Source organism: Protomyctophum bolini, assembly GCF_963924005.1.
Source record: "Protomyctophum bolini genome assembly, chromosome: 8".
In the NCBI taxonomy this organism is placed as follows: Eukaryota; Metazoa; Chordata; class Actinopteri; order Myctophiformes; family Myctophidae; genus Protomyctophum; species Protomyctophum bolini.
Genome location: NC_137869.1, coordinates 29,788,434 through 29,809,675, shown reverse-complemented (window position 1 = coordinate 29,809,675; position 21,242 = coordinate 29,788,434). Strand labels below are relative to the sequence as shown.

General features: G+C 41.2%; 1 protein-coding gene across 1 annotated transcript; it reads right to left on the bottom strand.

Moving 5' to 3' along the window:
- Nucleotides 1-552: 552 nt before the first annotated feature.
- LOC308319804 (Rieske domain-containing protein) lies at nt 553-7,805 on the bottom strand. Its single transcript, XM_080769991.1, has 3 exons — nt 7,367-7,805; nt 6,813-6,928; nt 553-1,838 (listed from the first exon to the last, which is right to left on the bottom strand). The coding sequence occupies exons 1-3, from the start codon at nt 7,554-7,556 to the stop codon at nt 1,731-1,733; spliced, it is 414 nt and encodes a 137-aa protein (XP_080626117.1). The 5' UTR covers nt 7,557-7,805; the 3' UTR covers nt 553-1,730.
- Nucleotides 7,806-21,242: the final 13,437 nt, after the last annotated feature.

Below are 21,242 nucleotides of genomic sequence, written 5' to 3'. Positions count from 1 at the left end.
CGACATTTTTTGTCCTAGAACAAATTAACCCATTTTGGTGTCAGCATTATGTTATGCTTTAGCTATTGAAAAATAGCAGATCTACAAGCTCATAGTACGAGCTTGTAGGTCTGTTATTTTTGAAAAATCCAAGAACGACTAAAATAGAAACATAGGCTTTTTCAGAAAACTGTCAGGATGTAGAAGACATTTTATCGAATCTGATCTCAGGTCAGAATGGGTTAACACTCTCAGAGTTAAGGCCAGTCCACACCAAATTAACACTCTGAGTCATTTTTCATTTGGAAGGAGTTCAACGTTTACAGGTGTACATTTCAGGTCACTTGACCAGGTGTAGATCCAGCAGACCAGGTGTAGGTCCAGCAGACCAGGTGTGGGTCTAGACCTGCTGTAGGAAGCCCAGGTTGAGGCTGGTAGGGATGTGAATGGAGTCCAGGGCCACAGGAGACCAGGTGTAGGTCCGTGTAATTGGCACAACCAGTACAGTCAAATTCTACTCATTGTTGAAGAAAGTCACAATAAAAATCAAGCATGAGTGTCAATAAGTTCAAATTAACTTGTTTTATTTAATTTCACCTGACAACAAGTGTGTGTGTGTGTGTGTGTGTGTGTGTGTGTGTGTGTGTGTGTGTGTGTGTGTGTGTGTGTGTGTGTGTGTGTGTGTGTGTGAGAGTGAGTGAGCATGTGCAAGCATGTTTGAAGCTAATTTCACTAGCTGCTGGAACATTCAGTCACGGTCCACGGCACGCGCATCCGAGTGTATGGACTATAGCTGAGCTCCATTCCAAATCGAATTAGTCAGCATCATCGTCTTACGTCTTTTCTCTAGTCTGGATCCGGCCAAACAAAAGTTCAGCCACATCACAAGGGCTGTTTTCCCTGGCCAGGTAATACAGGAAACATGACCAGGTATGTCTAATGCACCCTTGGATGGCTTCTATGGACACATCCCCACAGGCCTCCTTCATGGAAATCTTGTTGAGGTTTCTGTCATAAAACATCAACCGCTGAGAAAAATCTATTGCATTGAGGAACCAGAAATTGTGCAGGTAAAAAGGGAAGTTGTGACTGTGGCGTGGTTGTTGAAAATAATACCAGCTAATCGTCATCCAAAATGAAACAACACCAACGGTATATAAATTAAAGTAATAATATTAAAATAATTTTGAATGGGACGGTCAGGAACTTTCTTTCGTCAAGTGAAGTTGTCAGTGATACATTTAGATGTAGAACGATTGCATAAATAAGTCTTCAATAAAACATTGAGTTCACATGAATACAGTAGAATACAAATTTGGAAATGTTTAAAACCCAATATATCAACCTTCCTTAATTTATAATATCCATTGAGTTCTGCCTGATTCTGCAATACGGAGTGTGGACAGAGGCAAACACATAATTTATACTGTCTGTCTGATGTGTAAGATCAACAGCAAGGATTCTGAGCTTTTTGTGGTGATGTCGATGGCTTTCTACCCAGTATTTCAAGAGGGGGGTGGGTGGGACTAGAAACAATTTAATGCCGTCATGTCCTCTTCAGACGATACTCCTAATAGTGACCTGAGAATACAGCATCGCCAGATGAGCCAAGTGGAAAGGGTCTGTGAAAATGATAGATAGCGCTTATGGAATGTCTCAAAATAGCCAAAGTGGGTTCTCTACAGGCGGTGAGGCTCCATGAAAAGGGGATTGATGGTCCCGTGAACGGCTTGAGAATCAGAGGGGCCCATTCAGACTGTCCAGTTCTTCTTGGCCACAGGGAAAGGCTGTAAGGAGAGAGGACTGCTGTGCTTCACAAACACAGTGTCATCCTCCAGCTTGACTTCGTACACTTGTTGCTATAACAGACAAAACAAAAAGTAACAGCTATTAAAATAGAAAGGAAACGCAACACCTTGCTTTAGATGTAAGTACTGAGTACAACTGAGCACTCATGTGGCACCACATGTTTTAAAGAACACATTTATGCAGGAGTTTTCTTTCTGGAAGTGTAGACTATAATTCAAAATAAAATAAAACCCTGAACTGGACTATGTTTTATTACAGTTGTTAGTGACTGTACTGTGGTTAATGAACTATTTATCTTCCCTTGTTTTTTATTAAATAGAAGCTTTGAAAACCGAAATGAAACATAGTGTTGTTCATGCAGGGCACGGGAGTCGCAGAAGCTCAGTTGTAATCAGCTGTCAGTCTGCTGTTTGCTTTCAGCCACTCTTTTCTACACACCAATCACACCTCATTTACGCATCAAGGCGGTCCGCATCAAGGCGGTCCTGGATGTTGAACTGAAATTCATGTGTGAATGCATGACTGAAAAATGTTCTAAACTGGAACTCAATGTTGCAGATCGCCCTAAAGTGATTCAATGTTCTATGGCTTTAATGTTAAAATGTATTCAAGTTTGCATGACTCAAGTTAATCTGATTTAATGTCTTGCTATGGGCCTGCTCTTGTATACCCATGGGGGGGGGTTTGATTTTACCGTTCCCTGATTTTGCTTAGCATGCTGCTTAGCAAATTTGAGAGAACATTAACACTTTAAGTTTAACCATTAAGTTTAACTGAACATTTGTTGCAATAAATGGTTAAATCTACTTTAACATGAGTGTTCTTGACTGAACTGATGTTGTGATTGAGTTTATTTAATTTGAGTGTTCTGTAAAATGTGCAAAAGTAGAAATATTTTGACATATAATATCACCAATATTCTCTGAATATTTTGTGAAATGTTGTGAAAGAGTTTTATTAGAGTTTTATCCTATAGTTTTATTAGAGTTTTATCCTATAAACTCTAATAAAGGATAAAACTATAGGATAAAACTCTAATAAAACTATAGGATAAAACTATAGGATAAAACTCTAATAAAATAGGATAAAACTCTTATAAAACTATAGGATAAAACTAATAAAACTCTAGGATAAAACTCTTATAAAACTATAGGATAAAACTAATAAAACTCTAGGATAAAACTCTAATAAAACTCTAGGATAAAACTCTTATAAAACTCTAGGATAAAACTCTTATAAAACTCTAGGATAAAACTCTTATAAAACTATAGGATAAAACTATAGGATAAAACTATAGCATAAAACTCTAATAAAACTCTAATAATAAAACTATAGGATAAAACTATAGGATAAAACTATAGGATAAAACTATAGGATAAAACTAATAAAACTAACACAGAGGAAATATGATGAAAAAACAGTGAGATATTGGAACGTGCAGCTCCTGTATAGCCAATCTCTTATTTCAGCTATACAAATGAACCGATTCATCCACAGAACTGAAAAAGAAATGAGAATGTGTTTTTCTCCACTTTTGGAACAATTGCTAGGGGTTTTAAGCAGGGCCCAAGTGCAGGACAAAGTAGGCATACACTGTTTTCAGGGGTCAAAACAAGTTCACTTTTCCAGTCACACAGAATACAGAAAAACTCAGTCAAGCTACATCAGGATATACAGGATAACCTCAGGCTGCACCACCACAGTACAGTCACATGCACAGCAGGATTACTCATAGTAACAGAAACAGACCATTGGTCACAGACTAACCAGCGGGCAGGAATTATGTACACAAGCTAAGAAGACACAGGTGAAATACAATGCACAATCAAAGGTATAACACATGACATAGTTGAGGGGGCGGATCAAGATGTGAGGACACACTGGTGTAAACCACTGGTGTAAACCAGTGGTGGAAGTACTCGTATTTAGTAAAATAATCAATATCATAATGTAGGAAATACAAAAGTACTACTCAATATGCAGAATGTCCCATTTCAAAATCGTTCAAAACGTATTCCAGTCTTTAAAAAAAAAAAGGAGATGTACAAGCTCACAACACGTGACGCACTGTGAGCTCATAGAATGTCTATTTTCACATAGCCAAGGGATGAAGTGGTTAATGATTTTTGTAATAATAATTAAAATCTACAAAGTAACTACCGTAGTCACTAAAGTTTTTAAATAATTGTAGCGTAAAAGTACAATATTTTCCCCTCTGAAATGTAGTGATGTAGAAGTACAAAAGTATTCAACATAGGAAACTCATAATTGTTTAAGTACGGTACGGTGTACAGTAGTCTACTTGGTTACTTTCCACCACTGGTGTAAACAAAAGCACATGGTGGGCAAAGACTACAAGACAAGAAACAGCTGACTATCACAGGGAGAAACCACACAGGAAGTACAGTACAAGGACAGAGAAGGCAAAGTAAATAAGACACAAGTAAATAACTCATGCAGATTGTGATCATAACAGACTAGAACAAGGCCATGCTGTAACGAAACATAAATGTCCACTTCTCATGCCATGTCAATTCACAGAGCTAAGCTGAATTGTACACAACAGCAAGAGTGCACAGGTTACTGTAAACTGCAGGTGTAACTGGAAGGACAAGCAAATCGTCCGTGACAGCCCTAACCACACCAAAGGGTCACCATGCAACTCCTTGGGTCCAAACGTGTCGACCCTTTGGTGTGGTTTGGGCCATTGCATTCCATGCGTTGAATAACTAGGGTCAATATGCAACAAGACACATCACACCGCAGGGACAACGGTAAAACCGCCTTGACCCTTTGGTGTGGTTAGGGCTTTAGACTATACAGTTACAAATATGATGAGGGTGCACCGTGAACAAACCAGATTTATGCTTTGCACAACTGATTTTCCAATGGGAAAAATATAAATAAAGGGAGAATGGGGTAAGATGAGCAAGTGGGTATGTTGGCCCACCAGCGTTATCTATATAACCTTAAATCTATTAACATCCATCATTTACGCCTGGCTGTGAAGTTGGGAAGCCTCATGGGGAAAGTGGAAAGCATTCATTTACATAAAAAAAATATATCAAAGTAACATTCACACATCTCAGGCATAATGACTGTTATATCAAAGCAAATTTACACCGTTTTGGTAACTTGACTATAAGTAATAACTGGGGATTATTATTGACTCTAAACTGAATTCTAATGCACATATTAGGTTACCAAGACGGCAAGACCGCATTCTTTCATCTTAGAAACATTGCACGCATGATTAGAGCATACCGGTATGAGGTATCTATCCTTGGACGATGCAAAAACATTGATTCACGGCCGTCCCCTCAGGTCCTCCACTGCTGGCCTGCTTGAGGTGCCTAATGGGATGGCAACTAAAAGATACGGTGAGGCAACTTTCTGCTTCTATGGCCCAACAGCCTGGAATAAACTCCCATTACAGCTTAGACAGGCACCCTCCGTAGCCATATTCAAAGCACAGCTCAAGACCCACCTCTTTACTCTTGCCTTTAGTTGAGTTTTTAAACCCGTTTGCTCTTACTGCCTTGCCTGTTTTACTGCTGGGTTTTTTTTATCTTTGCTATTGCTTTATTGTTGTTTTATGCTCTTGCTATTGTTTTTTATTGTCTTAAGGCTACTGTGTTTTGCTTGCTTAACTGTTATTTTACGTTTGTGTTTATCTTCTTCTGCCCTGTAAAGCACTTTGCGTTGCATTTTATGACAAGAAAGGTGCTATATAAATAAAGTTTATTATTATTATACTAATTTAAGAGAAATGTTCAATGTTGTATTAATTGCATATATTAAAAGGTTTTGAATAACAAACTTTATTTAATAGTTTTTTATTTTATGGCCCCTTGTCACAAGTTATCTTTACACTCAGGGAAGACAGAATCAATTCTGTTTGGCTCGAAAATCTAATTAGGAGGAAGTACAGGAATACATAGCAGCAAAATCATCAGTGAAATACCTGGGTTGTATTTTAGAGGGTAACAGACGGCCGAAGTATGGCCAGCAAGGTGCTAAACAAGGTCTCCGGACTGACTAAGCTTTCTAGCTCGAACAGCAAGATACATGGATAGGCCAGGGAGACAAAATTAGTGGTGGCCAACTCCCTTATCCTGTGCCACTTTGATTTTGTGTGTACATCGTGGTTCGAGGGCTTGATTAAGTCTTTTAAAACAAAGCTACAGTCAGCTCAAAATAGACTGATCAGGGTTATACTAGGGATGGAACCCAGAACCCATATAGGAAGGAACCAGTTCAGAGAGCTGAACTGGCTCCCAGTAGAATAAAAGGTTACAATGGATAGACTAAACATGGTCTATAAAATTAAATACGGAGAGGTCCCAGAAGTTTTAAGAACATGTTTCAGGCAGGTAAACGAGGTACACAACCATTTCACCAGAGCCAGTATTGCAGATGTGGTGCTCCCTGCTTTTAAAAGTAAAGTGGGCAAAGGCTCATTCATTTATATAGGAGCCACACAGTGGAATAGCCTGGAATCCAGTGTTAAACTGACATCCAATTTGAGGACATTTAAACAGAAGACAAAAAAATGGCTACTGGAAAAGGTTCCCCTATAAAGGGTCATCTTAGGGACATAGTTGTTGTGTTGTGTATGTAATGTATATGTACTGTTATGTATTTGTGATGTATTTTAAAGTATTGTTCCGTTCAGTGTGAGAGGACCCCAGTGGAAATAAGTCTTTGGACTACTACTACTGTGTAATCCTTGAATCGCTGATTATAATGTTGTATTATGATTGCTTTTCTAAATAAATCAAATCAAAAAAAAAGAAGCTTACTTATTTTGCATTGATTGGACAACAGTGAAAATCATCTTACACAATTCTCCCATCCCACGTGGATTTTATTTTATTTATAGGCTACTATTCCACCAAATGCATTTTTCCTGATCAAACAAATTTTAATGTAAATTACTTTGACTGAATTAAGAGGAGCATGCCTGGAAAAGGCATGCCCTGGCATTAATATGCATAGGCTATTCATTGGCGTGCTGGACTGACCTGTAGCCCGGTACCTGAACTCCCAGTCCTGAGATCAAAGTCATAATCATGCCAGGGACAGATGACCTGCAGGACACTGTCAGCCTCCTCAATCTCACCTTGACAAAGGGGTCCACCTGGCAGACACAGGAAATTCACATTATTGGTGTTTGTTTAGTTTTAGGGTGAGGCCAGGGGATGATGAGAGGGAGGTTTGTGTATAGGCTCTAGCAACTTTACACTTAAGTTAACTACCGGTAGATGGAAAACAGACAATTTATAGGTCATGACAGTTTGGCGGCCTGGGCGGAGGGCATGGATCATAGCCTACAATAACCCTATACATGATGGACGCTGCTTTTGTTTGCCACGAAGTCTGGCTCAGGCTCACAGCCTCAGTCACTAGCATGTCTGGCCTAACAGTAAACAATAATCAGTAATTAAACAAGGAATGGATTTACTCATCCGCAATCGTTTCGAATAATGTCATATATGTACATGGATATATCGCTTCACCAAAGGGTTAATTCTGAGTGATTGCGTGGTTTTTATCTGGTTTAGCAGCTATAGTTTACCGGCGTGAGCGCAACGAGCATCCATGGCAAAGAATTCTCCCTTTACGTAGAACAGGCAAACGTCCGAGTCATAGCCGAGAGAACAGTACATCAGCCGGCATTGCTTCTTAGAAAGCTCCGAGGCTGGGCCAATGAGCCTCCACGACACGCTTCCCACGTCTCCCTCTTTATTCGCCGAGTCAGAAGCCATAAATAACGGCGAAATAAACTGCTTTCTGATTTGTCCTACTCGTTATATAGTCCGCATTCCCCACTGGCGCGACTGGACTCAGGCGGACTTGGCTTTGTTCTGTTATTTATTATTCCATAACATCCATTTATCCACGACCCTGGGAGCTAGGGTACACCGGCCGTAGTCGAGAATTACGCTGCCTGACCATATCATATCATATCCCGTTTATTCCGGTATGTGGCCGACTATCTATCGCTTCCTCCCAGTCCCAGCCCCCTGTCAAGTGTCAACACTGGTGAAGTGGCGATGATGTCGTTTGCTGCTACTGCGCTACAGCTCCTTTGCTTTAATTTTGTAATTCAAATGTGGCATTTTCATAGCCTAAGATTTAGGCTTAATTTGCCTGAGGGGGAGGACGGACACCAGCTGAGGCCTTAGAGGGCTCTGAACATGTACAAATGCAAAATAGAAGGTTCTTACACTGATGCGCCAAATGTTAGAGATGCCGACGGGGTGCCTGTGCAAATAATTTCAAATAAATAAGTGTTTTAATCCCGTTTGTGGCCGAACGCCATTCTCTACCCCCACCCCCTCGTTTACTTCCTGTTTACATTGAGCGTAATTCCGGCCTTCACCGGATGTGCCCCCTCACTACCGCCATCTATCATCTACATAACTTCCGACAGAATCCTCCACAAACACTTCTTTATTGAAAACTACGGACTAATACATTGCACAATCACCCCGTAGGCCTCTCTAACATTTAGAGCATCAGGCTAAACACCTTCTATTTTGCACCATTTTGGTACATATTTGGAGCCCTATTGGTCTCAGTTGGTGTCCGTCCTCACCAGAGTCAATTAGCCTTGACTCTCCTAGATTAAAAATGTAAAAATGTAAAAATCGATCAAATATATCTACGAGAGTTTACATTTTAGGCTAGCATTTTCATACAAATGGAGGTTCATAATAATTAAGCTTAACAACCATGCAAATAGTTTGATCCTGCTATACTTAAATCCAGGGAGGGGGGTTCTTCGCAATAAACTATAGCCTATATTTTGCATGGTAAACTAATTATAAACAACTTTTGCAGATACGCTTAAAATGTTGGCTTGCCTTAAAATGTAACCCAACCAACTGGCTATTTAAACACTTTCACCAGCCTGGAGCCTGGAGCCCCTTCCTCCCTTTTGGGCATGATGTAAAACTTCAAAAATGTTCATAAAGTTTCAAAGAAAATATAGAAAATATATGCCTTGTGAGCTTGTAGATTGGCTATTTTCGAAAGAGTTTGAATAAGGCTTTAAGTGGTTAAACAATATCTAATATGGAACATGACATTTTACTAGTTCTCAACTGTTGCTCAATATGAGAGCTATTGTGGGCCTAACATGGTAGACAATAGACATGCCACAATTTGTTGGACAACATTTCAGACAGATATTTGGCAGGAATATTTCTTCATGTTGAGTTTGTCTTTTGTAATGTGTACCAATTCTCCAGTCTGCCTAAAATAAGCATTTTCTTTTAAGAAGAGGAAATTATTTGACTCTGTGTTACTAGGATCCTTCTTAACAGAAGTGGCAAATGATTTATACAATAAGTAAAACTTAAGAAGGATAGCCTAAACATTTCATCATAACATTGGCTGTCCAAATTCTTGTCAAGCATTCTTGTTGACAGCTTTTATAGAGTGCCCATGGATAAGTCAATTGTCTATGTAGGATCAAAGAACATTAACAAGGCCTATTAATCATCAATACACTTAACAGATTTTTTCCAACGGCACTGAGGTATTTTGTAACTTATTAAAGACACAAATTTGCCCAAGTCACACAATGAAAGTTTCATTTGATGATCTGTTCTTCTTCAACTTTTATTCACTTTGTCTCCATCTCTAGTGTGCCAGTATAGTCCAAACGGCTCTGGCAATAGTGTCTAAGTTATATGACTGACTGTCTGGACCCAAACAGGGGCCTCTTGTTCTGACCATTCAGCCTTAAACAGCTGACTCATGTATGCTTATTATAGCATGGATTGAGCACAGAGAAAGTTGATGTTACTGATGCATGCAGGAAGAAAGAATGGTTCTGATGACTGTCTTGTCAGAATAATAACAACAGCGTTTTATACAATTCCATCTACAATTCATCTTTTCAGCATCTCCCCTCCTTTCCCCTCCATCAGGCGCCACGGCTGGCCAGCATCTCCTCTCCTTTCCCCTCCATCAGGCGCCCCGGCTGGCCAGGAGAAGGCAGTTTAGAGATCTGGATTACTGCATGTTTTTTGTGAGGGTACCTCTGTGTGTGCACAGAGAAAAATAAAAAGAATATCAGGATTAGAAATCGCAGGTATATGGAATGAGCATTAAAATAGTAGAAATGTTCAAATGATAAACACCTGCATGGAAGAACATGTATATACGTTTTCAAAGAATTATGTTTTGTGCAATGCTTCAATGAATATGTATAGGTATTTAACCAAGTAAGAAGAGACATTCTGAGGATCAAGCGCTTCTTCAGAAAATAGAATTGCCCATAAATCTCCCAGACATTTAGTTGTAATGTAATGTATCTGCCAGCCCACTGGTGAGTGTAACTTTGAATGTAGAGGGCTAAATGTGGATAGGTGAAATCCAGGCTAAGATGAGATATTAGGTTAGTGGAGCCTAAACTCATCCATCATTAGCCTATAAGTCTCCCAAAACATCATAATTCCAGAAACCAGCCTCAGAAGTCTACTAACTCAGCAGCCAAGGTTGGACAGAGAACTAACCAATATGGTTTCCATTATCTCAGTGAATGCACTGATGAAGCTCAGAGCACCATTACATAATCTGTCCACAAATCACATCCCCTACTATAGTTTAGTTCCAGTCCTATTACCACTTTCTCCTGAGGTTAAAATCTTTAGTGCTGGATTGCCAAGGAAATTCCATGTGCACACTCATGCAGCCTGGGGATGAACTTTAGTGACCCACTTTCTTCTGGGGGCATTTCCACTTGCACGCAAGATAGCTCGAAATCTAATGGGTGGTTGCTATAATAGACTGAGAACATTATTACTCCCCAGAAGGTGAACACGACTGATTTTGGTGACCCAGTGTAGCAAACAAGATATCACAAAATATGGACTGCCATGAAACTCACTGAGCATGTTAATTTATTTATGCTCCCATTGTTTTTGTTCTCAAAAGTCTTTTCACCTGACGGGGGAGTTTCCCCGGTTGGACGTAGCACGTGGAAGGAACATGTTATTCCAACCAGTTCCTTTCCCCTCCATCAGGCGCCCCGGCTGGCCAGGAGAAGGCAGTTTAGAGATCTGGATTACTGCATGTTTTTTGTGAGTGTACCTACCCAAGGGGACATGTACGGGGAGAACATGCAAACTCCACACAAACGCATTTTTGCCAACCCCAAATGTATTATGGGTATGCCCACAGCTTCCCCAGCGGGAATCGATCCCAGGACCTTCTAGCTATGAGGCGACAGCGCTACCAGCTGTGTCACAGTGTTTTTTGACATCCTTGTCAATATCATTTAAGGTAGGGTTGGCCCAATCGGGAGCAATCGGGAGCAAAAAAGCGTTCTATACAAATAAAAAAAATCTGATCGGGAAAAATCGGTATTGGCAGATACTCAAAATCAAATGATCGGAACATCCCAAATTTGAGGCTTTCTCATCTGTGATTTTTACTCGACTAGTTGAATGGTCCCACCAACTTCCCCCCCCCCCCCCAATTCAGTCATTATGCTAATTGATGTCTGATTAGATGCATTGCCCATCACGATTCACCAAACCTTTATTTTCCACATATCAGGGCTGAGTGGCTAATTCAGCTAGACAGGAAATAAATAACAAACTCAAATGTTCAGTTAAAATAAGCAAATATGCAAATAATCCATACTTCAATCAATCAGGTTACATACACACACAAATATAGATGTGCAAATGATAGGTAACGAAGTATCTCTTCATTATAGTTTGGAGTTTTCATTTAATTCAGTCTCCCAAACATTTCAAGGTGTTGAAATATATAGGTAACATGCAGCCACTTCGTATGCCCTCCATCTTTCTCCACTGCCTCCATCTAATAACTGTCATCACACCCCTCTTGGAATATCATAGACATTATTAATATCACTTACCAGAGCCATTTGTCATGTGGAGAAATGCAGGAGGCATAAAATGATGCTATCAGAAGTGATATACACAGCGAGGGCTTGAGATGTGCTGCTATGAAATCCAATCTGACAGCATACTCATTGTCCTCGACACGTATAGCCTACCTGTTGCATCTGATTGATTGAAATATTTATTAACAGTTTGCAGAATTACAGTACATTTCAAGCAACTCAATACAAAGACTGTTAACTGTGAGTGGACGACCCAATAAAGCATTACACTTGTTTACAAGAGGGTCCACCTTGTTCAATTCATCAAAACATTTAGAGACGTACAAATAGACACTTCTATATAGCCAAAGAACAGAACAGGAATTCATCATAAAGGAGGTAAAAAGGGAAAAGAAACATATACAGTGAGGGGAAAAAGGGATGGGGGGGATTCAGTTTCGGGGGCCAGTTTCGAATTGCAGCTGTCCGTAGGTGCCCTTTGAGAGCGGTTTTGAAGGAGTCAAGGGATTTGCATGTCTTAATGACTGTTGGTAGGGCGTTCCACATGTTTGTGCCGAATCTGGGTTGCACATGGTTTGTTGAACTCCCTCTGGTGTTGTGGGAGTGGACTTTGTTAAGGAAGTATTTAGACAGGTACAGTACATGGGTATCTTAGTGGTGTGTAGAATCTTGTGAACCAGACCCATTGCAAGATGCTGTACTCTGTCGTCGACCCTAAGCCATTCCAGCCTGTCAAAGTGGGCAGGGGTGAGGCCAAGTAGGAGCCTGACCAGTTTGTTTTGGGAGGTCTGGAGCCTTTGGAGTTTTAAGGGCCTTTGAGGTGCTGTGGTTCCAAGAGGTGCATGCACAGTCGAAGAAACCTTGTACGAGGGCTCCTTTTAGGGTCTTCAAGGTGTTTTTGTTGACCAGTCAGGAGATCCTGTAAAGGAATCTTGTTCTTTGGTTGGCTTTTTTGATTACGTTGGTGGCCATTTTATCACCGGAAAGATTAGCCTCCAGGATGGAACCTAGGTAGGTAATTTCATCATCATCTCAAAACAAGCGACGAGGGCCATCGTTTAATTGTATATGAGAGTGGCATCAAATATTTCGTTTTTTCTCAAGAAAGGGGGACCCCCATTTAAAAAAGGTGAGGTGATAGTGGAGAGACTGAAATTTATGATGAAGTAGTAAACTGTTCCTAATTTTGCTGGGGAGCCCTGCAAAGACCCCCGAGGGTCCCCGAATCCCAGTTTAAGAAACACTGACTTATAAAGCTAGCTTTGTGTCCCCTCTCCACCTCTGTTAAATACATACACATTCCTCTCTTCATCTCCTCATTCCTGATTATAATCCGACACAATATATGTAGGGATGTCCCGATACACTTTTTTCCGTTTCATTTTTAGTTTCCGATCTGATACCACAATTGCTGTGTTACCGGATACCAGTGTTGTGATCTCTTGTTGTGTTTATAGCAATCTAGCTATACTGTATATCTCGTGTTGTGTTTATAGCCAGTGGTGTCATGCTCGTAGAACGCAGTACCATGCTGTGGTACCAGTAATGTTTTGACGTGCACGCACAGGGACAGGGACGTGCGTGCACGCTAGAACGCGTCCCCCTAGATTCAAGAGAAGTCACCACCAAGACGCACCAAGTACCCAGTGATCTAGGTTTACTGGTACCCTAGTACCGTGCCGAATTCAAATGGCTACTACTTTGCATAACAACAGCTTTAACTGTTTATACCTGAGCAGTGACTGTGAGCGCACGTAGCCTATGGTAAACTGCGTAAGCATGCACACTTGACTTACAGCAGTGTGTAGTCTGTGGACTGCTATGGCTCCAGTAGGCTACTGCTGCTGTGTGGTGTTCTCCTCCATCAAAGAACAGTCGTTTGTTTGTGTGTCTAAAACTCATACACTATTTAACAGTAGGCTTAGGCTATGCAGCTGTTCTGTGTGCATGCCGTGATGCCGTGATGCCGTGATGCCGCGATGCACACATGCACGTTTCGTGGTACCCGTAAGAAAATCACCATGACACCACTGTTTATAGCAGACTCCTCACTCAAATGTGCATATTCAGCATATTCGCAGATACCGATTTGACAAATAAGAGCCGATACCGATTCCGATACAGTATCTGGACATCTCTAAATATATCCCATGCCTTTCAGACAGACAGACAGACAGACAGACAGGGGAGGAGAAGAAGATGGGAATGCAGCGACATGAGGCAATAATTCACCACTTGAAAATGCTGCCGACAACAACACAGGGGGAGTCAAGGCTGGATGTCTGTTTACGATGATGACTATGATGACTTCATGGTGTGCCATATGGTTTATGTTGAGTACTGTTACTGCATTGTGCTGGCGCTTCAGAAGAATTTACAGGTATATGTGATGAGTTGTGATGAGTTGATTTATTAATAATCTGTTAACATAAGGATACTGTAGGTGGCCACAGTACATCAGGACTCGTGACAGGAGAAAAGCTATGCAGCCTCTGCTAGTCCATTTCATGCACTATAGGCTCCAAAGTCCAAATGCATGCTGTTTAAGGGGGAAATGACTACTCCCTTCTTGGCAATATTTGCACGCATGGTTGAAAAGAAATTAATTCCCACACCTTACTTCATAAAAACATGGACCACGTCACTTTCCCTTCTTGCCATCACTTCTCCTTGAGGAGCTATACATGTACAGGTTCTGCTAAGTTTCTGCTAAGTTCGTTAAAGAAAGAAAACGGGGAGAGAGAAAAAGAGAAAGGAATAGTGGGGCAGATGAGGACGGCTATTGCCGGCTATTGCTAAAAGCCTGGTCTGAAATTGGAATGCTGGCTTGCAAAGTGGCCCATAGAGGGGTGTAAAGACTGTTCCAGTCTGCTGACCAGGGGTCATCCAGGGGTCATCAGCTAACCACTGCTGCTGCAAATGACTTCATTCTGAACTCAAACTGCTCCCTATTCTCCTCATAGTGATACTTTACTTACATCTCTAGCTAGATTATTGTAGAAACTCTTACTCTAGGCATACACCAATCTCCCAGGCCTAATGTCCTACATGTGTCCTTCTGCAGAAGCAGTACTCTGACACCCCCTAGCTGGCTCCCACTGAAGAACACAGATCACTGACTGAAAGGCTGTTGCAGATGGTGAGGCTGTACAGTTATCACTCAACCCCTGTGGCTGTCTCACAAATTAATCATAACAAATTGCAACAAACTATTAATCGGAAACTAGTAATCAATTTAAATTTATTCTGAAAAATAGTATAATAATAATAATATTGATAATCAAAATACCAGATCAGCTATTTCAGTTCAGTGTGAGTGTGTGTGTGTGTGTGTGTGTGTAAAATAATGTACATGATACAAGAGGTTCTTAAGAAAATAAGCATGCCTTTCCTTCAGCCCCTAGTGATCCATTGTGAGGTTGCTACCGCAGTACACTTTCTAGTTAATAGCAATAACAATGTATTTTTTTCCCAGATCTCTCTGGATGAAGAAACACACATTCCAGCTAGGCCGCTAATGTCACGCCAAGAGAGAACTCAGAGGTGGGCCAAATTATTCTATAATGGACGTGTCAGATCGGTGTTGCGTTTCAAGATGTGATACAAAAAAGTGAGGATTAAGGGAAAGCATGACCGGTGGTCATACGAGATCCAATGTGAGGGAAGATGATATCCGCAATGGCCTGAGTCTAACCACATTACAGCACGGAGTCAAGCAGACTCTCTGTCCAGGCTGCCTCCCTGAAGATGATAGCGTGGTAGAGTTATGGAGCGGTGACATACTGTATTTGCAGAGGGACCCCTCCATCTGGTAAAGTGAACACTGAGTGACAAAATGTGTAACGGAGCAAAGTGCAGCATGGTGGCTGTCTTTCTTTGTACCACTTTCAGACAAAGTAATGTCTTAGCTGATGGCTATGCTGAAATATCTCTAAACTTTTTTCTTCCTTTTTTTCATTTTGTGTCATGTTCATACTGTTTGTTGCATTACAAAATTAATTCTGCAAACTCTTTCTGTCACAACATCTTCTTTAGGAAATAACATCAATCACTGATCTATGTTTTTAAATTGAATTTGCACCACATCCTGATTCCTTATGTGATGAAGAAGTGGTTGTGTGAAGGTTGCTGCTGCCTGAGGTGCTCACAGCAGATAGGAATCAGCAGAAGTAGAAAGACAGCTCAAATAAAGTAACTATAAATATTAGAACAAAGGGAATTTACCAATGTGCCTCAAGCCTGGAATGGCTGGTCCGGTGCATCACAGAAAGAACAGTTGCAGATGGAGGAGAGGAGAGGACACTGGAGCAGGAGCAGCACAGACATTTTCATCATGTCATGACTCTGTTGAAGGCCGTATAGGTCGAAACGTTAGTCGTTCCATCTTGTACTATCACCAAATAAAAGGCTTAAAATGTCTTTGCTGCTCCAGTGCCTCTCCTCCTGAATATAAATATTATTACATTTATTTTCTCTAAGAGTTCAACATAGTTCAGATTATATACTATTATGATGCTGTATAGTTACATATATATATATATATATATATATATATATATATATATTATTATTATTTTTAATCGTGATGCAAATGTTTTAAGAGCAAAGACAACATACTGTAAGACCTCAAAAATGGCTTTGTATGCTAATACAAACGCAATCAAGTCACAAACCTCTCCTTCTCGCACGCATGCACACATACAGTATCAAACATCAGATATGCCAACTTTAAAAAGCTGCACTTGCTCAAACTAGGCCAGGGCAGAAGTAAGCTGGCTGAATGGCCTGTATATTGTCCCAGAAAACTCACTGCCTCCATCTGACATTCTTGTGAGAGAAGCTGGAGCAGGCGCAGTGGAGCACTTAATGAGGTGCTGAGTGTCTTTCCAGTCTCAGACCTGGAGGGTCCATGGTCCACTCAAGACCCAATTTCATAATTCAATCGGATCCTGTTGGGAGTAGGATACCGGTATGAAGATTCAATCCCCAAGCGCCAGTGTGCATCCCCAAATACCCAAACATCTATCATTGAGCTTCAAGAGGTTCTTCAAAGAACAAGAGGTCACAGAGGGCTGATATTTGGACTGTGCACATTAATTGGACTGTGCACATTAAAAGCAAAAGTTGTGGTTTTATATCTTTTCTACAAAGTGCATCTTGCAGTGTGCAGTTCCAGGCAAGAGACATACTGTCTTTTTTGTGTAGTCTGCAATTCATCTATTTTTGTTACTCACGGCTCTCACGGTTGGACCATAGATAATTGTTGCAGCTGTTCTGGCACTTACTACGTACCATGGCCTCGTGCTTTGCTTCTTATTCTTCTACTTTTTGGGAGGGGTAAAGGTAAGCTGTGGAAGTATGGAACACAAAAGTCTGAAATTATTTCTACAGATGTTGAATATAAAATGTCCACTTTGTCCATATCCAATTCTTCTTCTTCTTCCCTTAAAATCTTTTTTTATTACTATTATTTTTTTCACATTTGTTTGCCTTTACCTGTGACAAACATTTGAGGTCTCAACACATATTCTACCACCTGTCAACAACAATTTTATTGTCTCTGCCAGGCGATGGCAAAGACTATGTTTTTGCCCCTGTCCGTCCATCAGTCCATGTGTCCGTCCTTCCATCGTGCTTATATCCAGCACCGTTGGCCCGGTCGCTAGAAAACTGTGCACACACACTCCCTGCATGCCCCACATTATCCAGAACGGCCTGTTATAGCGAGGCATATATGAGGCAGATTTTTCCAAAACACAATTATTTACATTACTTCTACAGATTATATCCATACATCAAGCAAATTGGTACAAAGTAGCTCTATAGTCATGTGATCTCAATGGATCTGTCCGATTTTCCATATTCCATCCCGTTTGGCTAAGATTGGCTAATGGCTTCCAAAGTTTGCAGGATAGAGGGTATACGTGTGCCACGTGACATCATCATCATACCCAGAAGTTATGCGAGAATCCCTACTGACTACTGAGTGGTAGAAAAATACTTTCTGGCCTTGACAGCTCATACATCCAGACAGACAATCACTTTATGCACGCCACTTTAACGTAGGGCGTGTCATTTATGTCAAGTTTGGCACACATTCCCACTAGGGCGAGGAATATAAATCCCATCCTTTTCACATTGGCCTGTTATTAATTACAGATCAAAATTAGCCATATTGGATTTGGCCGCCAATGTCACCGGCTCGGGCGTGTCCTGGGCTACATCTGAGAAGAATTTGGTGCTTTTAAAATGATGTTTACAAAAATATCCCTAAGGCCCTTCACTAGACAGCATTCCATCATACTGTCTGTGTGTTTTTACAGAGCACAATCCTCCACCATTTGCCAAAGCTCTCTGTATCTCAATGTCCCATCCCTCCACCCTGCTGTTCCCAGCAGTCATTTAGACAGCACGTGTTATCGTTTGTGTGAAATCTTTGATGTAGTGATCGTATGTACAGTACTGAACATTACACACACACACACACACACACACACACACACACACACACACACACACACACACACCACACACACACACACACACACACACACACACACACACACAAAACACCATAGAAGCACATTAGCATTACAGAAAATGAACATGAAAACTGTACAAAAGTAAGGAGACAAATTAAAATGCTTACACAATTAATTAATGTATTAGTCACTATCCTTCACTTTCCCAAAATGACTAGCATTTGAACCCAAGTCAATTCTTCACAAGTTGTTTTCATGATGCGGAGAGGATCCAGGGGAGCTTGTACTATGGCAGAACTCTGGGCATTTATTCCAAGGAAATTATTTTGTTATGGTATTTATGTTGGAAGTTGGAACTGAAAGAGCACTTTCAATTCTCAGAGATCTCCACAAGACACATTCTTTTATATCCAATTGCATTTCCAGACCTATACTTTACTTTTGTGTGCATGGGCACTAATGGAAAGATATATTTACACAAGACCCAAATGTAAGTCATGTTGGAGGCCTGATGGACATTGGAGAAGTGTCCTAAGAGTATGTTCTATGTAAATGGTAAATGGTGCATTTATATATGCACGCATTTATCTCACACACATACGCACTGATGGCAGAAGTAACCATGCAAGGCACCCACCTGCACATTGCGAGCAATTAAGTGTTCAGAGTGTCCTAAATGTATTTCCATTTGGCCATCATAATTTGGCCAACATAGACGTAGATAGACATCACGCTATAAATATGCCCACAGTTTGTCAAAGCGGGTACGATGCCATCTGGGTTTTTCCTGCATGGTGTGGCTTCGCCAGTGAACAACTCATTGTGACTTGTGTGGCCTCATTTACTGCACATCCGTTGTAACTTACTATCAAAAGCTGAAGATAAGACAGGCAGGCCACAGCTTTATTACACTCTGACTTGTTAATTCTTTTTATAAAAATGGCTCTGATTTACCCATACTAATGCAGTCAGCACCAAGTCAGCTATAGCAGAAGTTGTGATTGTGAAATATATAGTGGCCATTATGAAAGCTACAGAACTGTTGAGTAAACAAGAACAGTGTAGTCAGGCAGGCAGCTTGCCAGCCCAGTATTGACTGGGCACAGTATTGATTGTGAGCAAATAATTAAACAGGCATGAAAGATGAGGGTAGTTAATTTCAAGAGATCCAATAGGGAAACATAAATAATGGTACCCGGGTACCCCCCACCTCCCTCTCTCTCTCTCTCTCTCTCTCTCATTAGCAGGCAACAGTGCAGCACTATCCCGCTCTCTGTTTCTGGCACAACAGCGTCCCTACTGGTACTCATAGTCATATACTGGTGCTCATTAACCAACACAGACACACATAGCTGAACACAGGCATAGGTGAACACGGACATTGCTGTTCCTTGGAGTGGTGGCACCACTCAAAAAGTGTGACAATTGTCTACACTAATGTGTGCTCTCACAGGAAAAATAATAATATGAGACGGCTCGCCCCTTTGCCAACTCGCCCCAAGATATCCACGCTGTGGGGCGAGATATCCACGCTTTGGGGGCAAGCTATCCACGGCTTGGGGCGAGCCGTCTTCACTTTTCGAAATTCCGGGGCGAGTTGGCAAAGGGGCGAGATGACCTGTTACCCATTTGAACATTAAGTAGACACTGACGCAAGCTGGTCATTGAAACAACGACTGAAAGAGTCAATTTTAATGAAAGCCAGTGACATGACATGAAGCTACAAACTGACGGCCGTGTCTGTGTGACAGGGGTGACACTACATGGTTGAGCTGTCTTCAATGTTTTCGGTGCTCCAATGATGTAAGTGTCAGTCAAATGTTTCTCTCCTGCTAATGTACCATAAAATGTAGAGAATCTCATCCCAATTCCACAATTCTACACCACAGCATGCAGCTTTGTCACAAGCTATCGCAACACACGCGCGCTCAAATGCCTCCACATTTCTTGCTAAGTACTCCGTCAAGGTTTGTGGCCTCTTACCCCGCTCCTAATGTCTCCACATATCTTTTAATTCCCTTTCCCCCCCCCCCCCGTCTCCACAACAGATTGGACTGATTCAGGGCGCGCACACACACACACACACACACACACACACACACACACACACACACACACACACACACACACACACACACACACACACACACACACACACACACACACTCAAAGTCTGATTGGACACTACAAACACTCTCGCACATTCAGATCAGCCAACGCAGGGAAGCTGGAAGAACTAAAAACAAACGCTCCACACGTCTAACTCTTCTCCCTTCTGGCTCCAAAACTATGGAGCGCACTTCCCGTTGCATTCAGAGCTGATATTTTTAATGATTTCACATTACCTAATTGAATCACATCCTATTTCTGATGATTGACTATTCAACAACACAATTTATTTTAAATATTAGCTATTAGATTATATCATATTGTGAGAGTTTAAAAAAGTCACACATGCATGTACACACAGCAGTTGATGCTTCAGTGCATTTGTAATTTGTCACCACCACAGGTCCTTACTAAAGAATCTGAGACCCAATACTACCTCCTGCCTCTTTATTATGACAACACCAGAATCACCAACGAGACGTAACATGCATGGTTTCATAGGCCACTTTGTCAAAACTCCAAGAACTGAGAGAGAGTGATAATTGATGAGGTGTAGCTCTGTGTTCTTAATCTGGCCCTGTGCGCACACAACACACACACACACACACACACACACACACACACACACACACACACACACACACACACACACACACACACACACACACACACACGCGCACACGCTACTCCTCTTTCATTGTGCTGTTCTCTGAAGGAATCTTCAAATCTAATGCGTCCATCTGTTTTCTCCATCCATAAAGCTCCCGTAATGACAAGCGCAGACTGTCTGACTCTTCTCCCATTCCAAGCAAGCTAAACATACACCCTCTATCCACCATCCTACTGGCTGTCCACCCTAAGATACCTGCTTTTTTTTTCAGTGTTGCCAAATACCCAGAATACCAGTGTCTGCAGAGTGCAGACTGAGTCGCACTGACTCTAGCATGACCAATCTATTCCCAATACTTTTGGGA

What these genes read in the sequence shown, in the direction of transcription:
- LOC308319804 (XM_080769991.1), bottom strand. Translation starts at nt 7,556, where the DNA reads ATGGCTTCTGACTCGGCGAATAAAGAGGGAGACGTGGGAAGCGTGTCG. An exon ending in TGCTCGTTGCGCTCACGCCG is followed by an intron (nt 6,929 to 7,366) that starts GTAAACTATAGC and finishes TGTGTCTGCCAG; the next exon opens with GTGGACCCCTTTGTCAAGGT. An exon ending in GTTCAGGTACCGGGCTACAG is followed by an intron (nt 1,839 to 6,812) that starts GTCAGTCCAGCA and finishes TGTCTGTTATAG; the next exon opens with CAACAAGTGTACGAAGTCAA.